Source organism: Zerene cesonia, chromosome 16 (assembly GCF_012273895.1).
Source record: "Zerene cesonia ecotype Mississippi chromosome 16, Zerene_cesonia_1.1, whole genome shotgun sequence".
Classification (NCBI taxonomy): domain Eukaryota; kingdom Metazoa; phylum Arthropoda; class Insecta; order Lepidoptera; family Pieridae; genus Zerene; species Zerene cesonia.
Window position 1 is genome coordinate 2945706 of NC_052117.1, and position 12311 is coordinate 2958016.

A 12311-nucleotide genomic window follows, 5' to 3' on the forward strand; every position below is an offset into this window, starting at 1 on the left:
TAGATACCTTCATTTTTCTTTCAACAGATTTACCTCAAGAAGTTCATACGTGGTTTAGTGTTTTGTAGAACAAAACATGGTACAATGCATAAACTTTAAACGCTAGAACGACGAGAAACCATGGGGACAATAAAACAAAGAGAAGCGCTCCTAGCCTGAAGCGGTGTGGCGCACCCCTAGTCCAACAGGCAACGGCCAATCGCCGTCGAGCACGGCACGCTCGGGCCCGCCCACTGCCGCCCCCGTCGCTCCACTGCGACTCAACGCTGGGGATGAATGAGACGCAGCATCCCTATAAAGATTTTACATCGATTACGGGGATACTGAAGTGAGCCGTTTCGCTCTCGCTCGAGGGCGGCGACGTGATATCATCTCGCGCAGTCGCGAACAATTAGTGCGCGGGGCGGCGTGTCGGCCGTGTACCACGTCACTATAATGTGGTTAGTCAGTGAACGTCGGGGCCGAGCCGACGGCGACGGCACGGAGCACGACGTCAGAAACGCGGGCGAGCCGCGCTACACGATCAGCCAGCGCACCGGCCCCAGCACGGTGGAGTTCAAGAGTGCGGCGTGCGCGGGGGCCGTCGAGCCGCCCGCGCCGCCCTTGACCGCGCTCCCTGACCCACAACAGTTCAACATCTTCCCGGCCTTCTTCAGCCGCCAGCTCAACTTCAGCGGCAGCGGCGGAGGCGGCCAAGGCGCTAAAATCATGGAAGAGCTGCGGCCGAACTTAGTCGGCGGATTGCTCGGTGTTCCAGGCCTTCTAGATGAACACCAACACGATGCCAAGTTCCTACCCTCGGGAGGAGAGAGCAAATACACGCCCGATAAGGGTAGAAAATGCAGCAATGCATCAAGTTCCTCAGCTGAAGAGTTCGGTGGTCTTTATGGCGGTGAACACGCAGCTACGCCTCCAGCACCTCCCATCAGCCGGTCGTTACAGGACCACACAGGTAATTGTGCTTTATCTACAATAATATTATAAAGAGGAAACGTACAGTTTGTGTTTTGTATGTTTGTTTATGCAAAAGCCACTAAAACGATTTCGAAAATTCTTTCACCATTAGAAAACTGTATCTTCACTGAGTGACATAGGCTATATATGTACCACGGGTAAAGCCGGATCGAACAGCTAGTTATTAATACCCTACCGCGCGTGAATTAAGTTTCATAAGTAAGTACCACTCAAATCTATCTATAAAAGGGTAGATAACACATATGAAAAGAAATAAAAATTGCCTATATAAGTATGTTTAAAAACTTCACTACTGTATACGCACGTAGTTTACATAAAATTTAAAGAGGATGCTATGGAACCAATTCATATATTATTAAATGAAGAGTGTCCTCTGTGTGTGTGGCCTCCGAGTTGAAAACTCTCCACCTTGCACACGCGCAAGTCCACCTCTACTTTCTCTATCTATTAGCCAATAATAATAGTAGGCAGACACCATATTTCTATTAATTAATGGTAGGGCTATTATTATTTCGTTTCAATTGTTAATTTAACATTTGCATTACACATTTATTAAAAATACATTATACATTTATTGTAATAAGCTTTTAATCTTTGATTAATTCACATCATATGGGTTATAAGGATTGGATAAAAAAGCGCTAAATTAAAATAAACACAATTTTTATTCACGCAACATCGTTTTGTCCTAAAAGCATTGTTTTGTCATTTATGGAGTAGAGCCACTTTGACAACTTTCATCCACTAGCCTAGGTGCAAGTGATTTGTTTACTGCGTTGGCGCACATATTCCTTCTCCTCAAAACCCCTATTTTGGTGTCCATCAAAAACTCGAAAAATCCTAAGAAATATAAACTTCCATGTTCATTCCACGACTTTTATTCACCCAAGTGAGCAGATGTAGTTGACATCTGGGTATCACAAGTACCTAGTATCATAACGATCTAACTCATTTATTTACCATGTGTTTGTTTATTTTTTCTATAGCTATTTAACATGTTGTTATCTTTTACTGAAAATTTGAGAAAAAAATTATTCCACTGTGCATAAAATTAAACTGCCATCAGAATCTAGTCAAAAACAGACATTCATACTGAGGTTTTATGTCTGATACTCAACTAGTAAATAATTAAATTCTATAAAATCTCTATTAGATGATATATTTTACAACAACTTATATGGCCCTGTGGCGCAACGGATAACGCGTCTGACTACGGATCAGAAGATTCCAGGTTCGAATCCTGGCAGGGTCGTGATGACTTTTTATATTAAAGATGTTCAAGTAGTGATATTTTCTTATCTATTTTTTGACGGTAACTCGTAAAACAAATTAAATTATTTTATGTGTGTATTCAGTTAAAAGCTCTTGCCGTGATTTTTTAATTCACTTAACCCTATAACTGTAATTGATATGCTTTTGATTAATTGAACCGAATGTTTTTTGTTCTGAGTGAATGACTTTTATAATGAGTTTAGTTACTTTTAACAACAATAATAAAATATAATAGTTTAAAAAAACTAAAAAAACACGCATTAAAAAAATCATATTTTGCAAATTGAAAACTGGAATAATTTTATCAAATTAGTGTATTGTCATCGGTCCTCAATAAATCTACAAAGTTTGAACGAAATCTGGCCGTTTAAAGTGGGTCAAAATCGCGCCCAAAGAAGTCGGTTACAAACAAACATACAGGTGAAGCTAATAAAAAGCGTGTAAAAATAGCTCAGCACTTAAACATTTCTACATTCACATTATTCGATAAATTAAACACAAGGTTACGAAAATTCTAATAAGTGGCACTCGTTCTAGACAGAGAGAGACTCGCTGGTGAGGACGGGCACCAGTTCTTAAATCTACTGCGATTTGTTATAGTAACTACAATGTTTATGCAAATACGTCAGACTAAGCATTATAGGTCTATTTGAATAATAATTACCTGTATGCCCAAAAACATGATGATTTTTTAAATGTTCAAACAATTTTATAAAACGGCTGATGAACTGTGTTTCTGTAATGACATTTATACCACTACTTGCGCCCCGCAGTTTCACCCGTCCGTATCCCGAAGGAATATCGGGATAAAATGTTGCCTATATGTTATTCTAGTTGTAGTGTAGTAACAAATTCCATTGCAATTGGTTCCGTAGGTTTTGCGTGAAAGAGTAACAAACACACACACATCCTCAAAAACTTTCGCATTTATAATATTATTAGGATGTATGTCAAAAACATGTTGAAAATATGTAGTTCAAAAAATTGTTTCATTATAATGTCTTTACGAATTTCATACGCTTATGTTAAAACAGACATGCTTATCGACCTCTATATAATTATACAATCCTCTATACCAAATAATTAGTATCATTTTCATTTACCTAATGAAGTAATTGAAATTTTGATATTATAAAGCTTAATCAAACGCTGATCCCTACTAATATTATAAATGTGTAATTACCTGTGTTTGTCTACCTCTTCTTTACGCCTAAACCACTGAACCGATTTGGATGAACTTCTGTGCAGAAATAGTTTAAGACCCAAGGATGGAGAAAAGATAGTTGTTAGTTGACCGAAAACTTAGCTGCAAAACCCTCTGAATGCATATTTTTATCCTTTAACTAAACGGACGAAGCCGTGGGCAGAGGATAATTAAAAACAAGTTTGATTTAACAATGTACAAATAAATATTCTCACTATCGTGAGTCATAATATTATTATTGCGGTACTATTATTTATTTAACTACTTACCGATCATCCTTGCTCCGTCCGGGAAAATATAGAAGTAATTTTCGCTTTATTTTATGAGGAACATACTTATAAACAACGATTAAAATTTGCGCATTATTTATAACTAGCTGCGCCCCGCGGTTTCAACCGCGTAAGTCCGTATCCCGTAGGAATATCGGGATAAAAAGTTGCCTATATGTTATTCCAGTTGTCCAGCTGTCTACGTACCAAAATTGCAATCGGTTCGGTAGTTTTTGCGTGAAAGAGTAACAAACTTTCGCATTTATAATATAAGTAGGATTAGTTGGATACTATAATTAATTTTATATTTAAAGATATTGCAAAAACATTATATCTAGAAACATCTGCATACATTGCTTTTCTCACACCACAAAATTTATAAATATTAGTATATCTGTTGCAAAACAGTTTTTGTCTGAAAAAAATTTGGCTTTTGATTTGACCGATGCCATGAGTTAAAAAAAAAATTAACTGATTTTTTTTTTATCAAAATAGGCTTGAACTAAAGACATTGAAACGGTATTTTTCTAGTTAAACTTAAAAAAAATATCAATTATCCAATAATTTAGCAGTAATTTTACAACATGATGTATTTAAGAAGCAAGACGATGTATCTTTTAGTTTGTTTATTTGTCTACCATTAATATAATATCAACCACGTCAACCTAACGCGCTCGTTCCTTCTCTTTAACTAGCCTATTTAAACTCTAGCTAAACTATTTAAAGACTAACAACTATGTAGGTACTATGTTTGCTTGTTCTTAAAAAAGTCACCGTTTGCACGTTGTCAAAACCACTTTTAATCACAAAAATTTGTCAGAACTGTTTTTACCTGGAAGGCATCGGACAAAATCTCTTTTGCCTGATTTTTACAGTCAAAAGTGGTTTCGACCGGATATGATGTAATGTTTGTGAGTTTGAGAGGTTGTTGAGGGTAATCTCTCGATTATTTGTGGGTGTTATATGTAGACTATATTATTTACTTGCCCCGAGTAAACTCCGGCGCAGCCTGAACAAACTACTACTATTAGCTAATGCAAAATTTTTGACATTCAATTTCTTTTTTAATTCAATGTAAAATGATGGATATATCAATGGAAATTTATTTAGAGTAGTTTTAACGGTATATAAAAACAAGCAATGCACATAAATGTATACAAATTAAAACCAAAACATGTACCAAATTTGTTATAACAAGCAAATGTAATGTCTCATTCAGCCTTCACCTAATTTAAAACTAATCACAGGACCAAATAGGACATCGCAACTAATAATTTCGGACACGTATCTATCCAGAATATGTACGTATTACAATTCCAATTAGAGTAATATTGCAAACAATCGGCCCGGGGCTGACGTCATGAATACGAAATGTCGCTAACGACCGCCCCCGGCCGTGCGAAGCCTGAATTTTCAAGCGGAGCTGTGTGGAATATATTTCAGTGTGCGTGTGTACTGCGTAATATGCGTGGTTATGTGCAACGAATTGTTCTAGAAACACGTTCGGTTTTGGACTTAGATACAGAGGTTAAAGCTGAATAGACTGTAACTTAACTTATTCTAAGTCATATTATAAATGCGAAAATGTGTTTGTTTGCTTGTTCGTTCTTTCACGTCGCAACGAAGCGATTTTATGATACGATACGAAGCTCGAGAATGACATTAATAATACAATTAATCTAACATGGCAAAAAAAATTCAAATCTTAGTGCAGTAAATTGGTAAAGTACACATCGACAAAAAAAAACCGTGAAACAGTACAGAACCTTTGGAAGACTTCATTAATATGAGTAATAAAATGATATTGAAAAATGATAATGTTAAAAACAAAATAATTCCAGTATTTTCTCGTTTTTTCATTTCGATTTATAATTCTTAAACATTGCACTGTGTTTTGCCGTATAATATAAATTGAATGTCATTAATGATGAAGCAATTAAAAAGCATCTGGAATGATCCATCGTATTTTAATTCATAAAGGTTCCTGTATTACAGTTGCTATTCTTACAGTTGTACCTCCGTATACATTGCGTAGCGACCTAGTCACGTCTACGAAGGCTCTAACAATGAAGAGAAACGTGCAAGCTATAATAAATGAAGTCTTTGTGTTCACGCTCCATACAGAATGGCGATCAACACGCCAACCAACCTCACATAATTAACGTTTTATAATAGATAAAATTAAATGCAAGTAAACTTAAAGTAAAAAAGATACCGTAGGTAAAATCGGAACGTACATAAATTAGGTCCTAATGTGGGTATAAAATTAAAGCCTCAATGTCATTTCATATATTTGATTAATCAATTAATTTACATAATAGATTGTTTCGTTATTACTAACAGTCTTATAATCAGGAACGACAGGCTTAACTTGGAAGAAAAATTTCCTTTTCGTTATCGGCTTAAGTAGGTATTTGTCATCTCGCTCATGCTTTTTATCTTCTGTATTTGAGCTACTTGCATTTGGACTTTCTAGAGATGTGTTTCCGCGTCCATGTCTTGGAGGATGACTTATAATGGGTTTTGTATGATGTGTGTTACCATTGTAATTATTAATTCCATTGCTGATGTTCTCACTTGGTGATACATTTGTCATTGGTGTATCATTAGGTGGGTTTGTAATTATCGGACTGGTTGTTGCAGTGTTGTAATCGTTGTTGTTCGGTGGTTTATTAGAAATATATGGAGAAGAAACTGTATTATCTCCACCATTCTGGTATCCGTTATTAACATTAGTTCGTACACCATGACGTTTATTTACGTGAACTAGAGGAAAAATATTTGTAAAACCAATTGGTTCGGTTGGAGAATCGTTGGTGTTATCGTTGCTTGTCTGATGATTTCCATCATTGTGCTTACGCCGATTATTTTCTGCATTCTGCTTTTTAATCGCATCCATGATATGGTTTATTTTATTTAAATCATTCATTATTTTAGGAATATTTGCATTATTTTGAAAGGAATTCGCATTTGAAATTGGCGTGTTTCCATTTGGATCAATATCTATATTTGAAGGCTTATTATTCAAGTCTCCATCGTTTGTTACAAATGAATTAGGTAATCTATTATCATTAAAGTTATTTGTGAAAGGAACTCCTTGATTATTTAGTAATGGATTATTTGAAAAATTGTTACTGTCGTCGTTAGTTCCACCATTATATAAATTGTCATTATTAATACGGTCTCTTTGTTTTAATAGAGCGTCGGGTAATCTCCAATTATAGTTATTTGAAGGATAATTTTGAATGATCGGTGATATTTGGTTATTATTATCGCTGAAAATGTGATGTCGTCTTCTCATTAATAAATCCATGAGTCCAGCATCGCAAAATAAATGAAATTGTGCTGAAAATAACACTTTTTTTTATTATAAATAATAAATATCGCAAATAACATGAAATTTATTCTATTATTATTGTTCTCTCATTTCAAATGAAACGAATAGCGTTACAGACAAAAATTCAGAAATACTTATTATAAGCATAAATAATAGCTTTAACGTATAAATTTCTCTATATAAATAAAAAGGAAAAAACTCACCGAAAATTGAGTAAATGCAAAAAATATAATGATATTTTTTCATATTCACAAGCACTTCAACATGATTTAATTCGTAAAGTATTTTAAATTGTAATAACACCCGATTCGCACCATTCTAAAGAAACAACTGACTTAATACTATTAAATAATCATTAAAACGTCATTAAACCCCCATTTAACCACTCAATGATATCTATCGGTAAGCCGATGACGTATTCAATTAACTTGTAATTAGGGAAACATATTCCAAGACCCTCCTCTATAGCATAGTACAAATCATGGATGATATCATGATATTAATAAATGAACAAAATTGAATATCAGTTCAGCCTAAGTATCTTTTCCATTATATCACGAGTAAAAAACCAAAGCCAATCAATATTTTTCAAAAACTAGATTAAATCACAATAGTTGTTAAAAACAATATAAAAATTTCAATCTTTGATGTTTCAACCACTCATAAATAGTCTCTGCTAAATTTATGACTCTTGGATATATAATTTCAAAATTACTCATATTCTAAAATCATTCATTTATATTTAGGTCTTTTCTGATTCTACTCTGTTTTTTATCCAATATACTATTTAACATTAAATGTGTGACAATTACATTAGTCTACCACAAATCTTATTCACGTTTAGAAATCAAACAATTTCACGTCTGTATACTTGTTAATATTTCGCAAAATATCATCCATATTACAACACCGCTCCAAAACATTGTCAAAAGGCAAACGGATAACAGGATGAACGTCGTTCATGTATATTTCTATTGATTTATTGTTCGCTAATACGCGACGCGTGCCCGCCGTCTGCCATGACAGTCATAAACACCCACTAGACCGAACAGCTTTTACAATATAATAGTTGTAAAATCACTCTGACCGACAAAAAAGCTCCATTATATCGTTGGCAGAAGGAATTATGAGATCAGAAATCATCTGGATTTGTAGAATATTTGGATTAAGATTCGTGTTTTTTAACAAATAAGTGAAAAAATAGTATATTGGATAGTTATAATTTAAAAATACTTAATGACTAGGTATCAAATTTAGCGCCTGTGCCCTGTAACGGTTATCATATGGTCAAGTGCGCGTTTGAGCTCGCTCTGATAATTATCTACTTTCGTGGTTATAATCACTGTCACCTAATAGTATATAGGTTTTTTTATAAATAAGGTTATTTAAGAGAAAAGTTTATATGTATATAAATATAATACCATCTATTAAACTAGTCCGAATTTAACGCGTGCGAAGCCGCAGGCAAAAGCAACTTATAAGTATTTCAATAAAGTACTATTTTATTTTGTTGACTATAAATTTTACTCATCTTCATCACTCAGTTATATGATTGTGCGTTCATATTTTATTTTTTTAATGTATTTACATTTAACTTTCAAATAAATATTTTTATTTATACACAATAGGTACATATCTCATATAAATAATAAAATGTGCAATAATTATCATAAGAATTAAATTGATATTAATAAAACAACAGTTTCGGTAAGCTTTAATCAAAATTTAGTTAAAAGATTTCCGTAATATTGATTACATTATAATATTACAAAATTTAAACTAAATCGCACAATTTACTGAATATACTGATTTTGATACTTACATCTTTTTTCCTGTTTCATTTCAAATTCAAATCCACCTTGCCAGTACCAGATTTCAAATAAAATGCATAAATAGTTCATAATAAAGTGCGTACTCGACATAATGGAGAGTCACGCGCCCCCGTAGTCAGTACAATCCCTTAATCCTATTGTCATCAAACTGGGGATCAGCTGCCACTCGAAAAGGTAACAAATGTCTAACGGGTTAAGAATAAAAAGAATTCCAGTAAGGCAAGGCAATTAACGTAATTTTTGAAAACTACTACTCAATATTTTGTAAAATTAGAAATGATCTGATTTTGATTATGTTTAAATGTTCTGTCGCTATATTTTGACGAGTACTGATAGCAATTTGTTGTTACTGATAATATAAAAGTAATGCATTTTTAAAGTTTATAGATTTTTGCTAAAAAAAACATTCTGGACCACATGCAATATTAAAATATCGCTTTTCGTTAATAAAACCGTAGTACAATGATTCAACACTTCGATAAAGCAGTCAATTAATAGGATATCAATTGTAGATAACATTGAGAGGGATTTGCTGGTTTCTCGTCGATTATAAATCTATTAGCGGCATGTGATAACATATGGACACCGCTCGAGGGGCGAAGCACCCCGTCGACCGTAGCGCCCACGGGGTGCCAAATACATAATAGATTTCAAGATCTATTATAAATTGCGATTTCGAGAGCATGTTCAATTGAAAATTGTTTTTACACCCAATAGATTTTATTGGTACTGTTTACTTAGTATTGTGAGGCGGAATTTAGTTGGTTGATCTCAGAACTTATCTTAAATATTTAAGGATTATAAACGAGACATACCTACTCTTAATTATGAAATAGTGATTTTATATGGCGTACCTACATAATCCTCTGCTTCGGAAATGTTTAGTTTTATACTATAATCAATTGTTAAACCGAAACAAGTATACATTCAATTGCATAACTAAAGTACAATAGTAAGATGCCTAACGATAAATGATAACATTTTATACATACTATAATTATTAATAAAATCACTAACTGATGGATTTTAAAGAACATAATATTATCTTCCTAAGGTACCATTTGAATAAAGTCATTTATTATAAACTTTAATCAACTCAGCACAAAACCTGTGTACCTAACATAACTGCATCTAAACAACAGACACGTCAACAAATCGTCACGTAAGTACAGGGATGCAATACTTCTGCACTCTCCGTCACCCGACACCTCTCGACCGCTACAGATGGCGCTTTTATGTCAATCGTCATAATTAGGGGATTAGGGCCCCCTAATGACATGTTACATTGAATCTTTGTTACACCCCGGACAAATGTTCCCCATTCTGCACTACAAATATTGTGCATTGACTTGTCGCGAGTCAGTTGTGATTATGACGGATTGTACTTCCATGATTGTGGGTATAAAAAAGAAACCTTTGCTTTTACTTATAATACTGGAAAGTAAAATAACAGCTCTTCTGAAACTTGTATTTTTTTAGATGGATTGTATTCACTTAATTTTACATGCATAATAAGATTGTATGTAAGAACGCTATTGAAGAGAAGAGATAAGATAAATTAACAGCTTATAATGTCTTATAAGCTGTTAATTTACTTATCATTTACTGTACAACTGGTTTTATATAGGCATTTAAAAAAAACTTTACCGTCTTCAATTTGTTGAAATAGACTATATTTTATTTTACTCCCTAAAAATATATGAGTTAAAAAACACAAAAATTATTACTGTCGAATCGATAACCTTGGCTTTTTTGGAAATCGGTAACAATAATAAAAATACCGTATAAAATTAAGCCATCTCTGTTGTAAATTAGTCACTTAAAAAAATAAATAAACAGTAAACACATAAGAGCTCTATGCAATTATTCTTGTTTTGAGAGGTATCAATAAATTATAGACATGATTGCAAGTTCATTGTAAAAACTATTCACATGACTATGTAAAATATGAAAATTCTTCTTTTACTCTAAAAAAAGGAGAAAAGGGAAAAATGTATATCAAAATAGAACAGATTCATGTTTCTTTCACAAAATGCAAACCTCATAAATATCTGACTGAAAAGTACAACGTGAAAATCCATTAAGAAATAACCACAGCGACGCAGCATAACACGTTAATAGCATCAAAAAATATGTCAGCTAAAAAACGAAACCGATAGTCATCAAAGCTTCTAAAACGTTCTGAAAAAAACAGCTTTTAAACGTTAAAAGGCTACGTTTACCGCGGACGCAAACACTTAGCTCCATGTTAATTAATAAGTAGCTGGAGCCTCGTCAAAGGGAATGCATGAATACTTGCAAACCGACCTCCGACGGTGCTTTTAAAATTCTCCCCTCTTAATCCTGTAGCTCAGAGAAACCAACGGTAAACTGATTACAACCAATATAAGGACTTTTTGAACTTATATGTCACGTATATACGTATTGCATTCTACGTAGGTATATTTTTATGTATAGCAGATAGGAATTGAAAGAAGAAATTTCAAAATAACGTGTAAATGCAGAAAATATAATTTTGGGAAGTCCCTTAGTAAACAATAATGATTTGTGGTCGACGAAGTAGGTATATAATACTAAAATAGAATGTCTCGTATAAATCTGTCATATAAATCGATCGAAAAAAATTTTTTTTTTACTTTTTTTTTATACCTACCTACCCTTCAAAGTAGCCTATTGATTTAGTTCGCCGATTGAAACATAACCTAGAATGATTCCCTCTTAATAATATTCTATTCATACATACATACATACAGAAACATACAACCGTTTTTACAAAAATGAAGTTACAACAAAACACAATAAAATTTGTAAATATAGATAGCATAAACTATTAATTCTATATAAAAATAGAGTAATATAAGGCATACAAAATGTGTAATATAACGATAGATTAATTATATGAGTAACGGTTTATTTTAGATTTGTATTAAAATATGGCATTAAATTTGGTAAAGGTGCAATTACTAAATTTACATCAGCCAGTTTGTCGCACATTCCGAGACTAAATCAAAGTTCAGTGAGACTGGGAGACGAATCATTAGGTGTAACAGTGTTAAAGCAACGCAATTACAATTACGGACGGTTGCGAACTTGACCTACCGTAAGGATCGATGCGACCCACTATGCAAATAAGAAACGGTTTCTTTGAGAATAACGTTTTCAGTTTTAGTACCTTGCTTACATTGTTTATAAAGAACTGCGTTTGGTTCTTCATAAACAATGGAAGCATCTGCTTGTTGTTCATCTTAACTGAAGCTTAGTTTTGGTCAGGCGATTTGATAGAATTTGAGATTGTGTATTGTAATGTTGCGTTGGCGTATCTATAGTTCAACATCTGGCATACCGGTATTCGCTCTGTGCGCGACTTCAGCGCCATGGTACGTTTGAACTACAGGGGGCTATTGTAATATATTTTACTAAGT

At 33.6% G+C, this 12311-nt stretch overlaps 1 protein-coding gene and 1 non-coding gene across 2 annotated transcripts in view; both read left to right on the forward strand.

Moving 5' to 3' along the window:
- The first annotated feature begins 435 nt into the window (after positions 1 to 435).
- LOC119832938 (pituitary homeobox 1) overlaps positions 436 to 12311 on the forward strand; it is a 22361-nt gene continuing 10485 nt past the window's right edge. The window contains exon 1 of the mRNA XM_038356769.1: positions 436 to 952. Coding sequence (XP_038212697.1) covers positions 436 to 952 — 517 coding nt within the window. The remainder of the gene's footprint in view (positions 953 to 12311) is intronic.
- On the forward strand, positions 2155 to 2227 carry Trnar-acg. The gene has a single exon. It is a non-coding gene; the product is annotated as a tRNA-Arg (tRNA).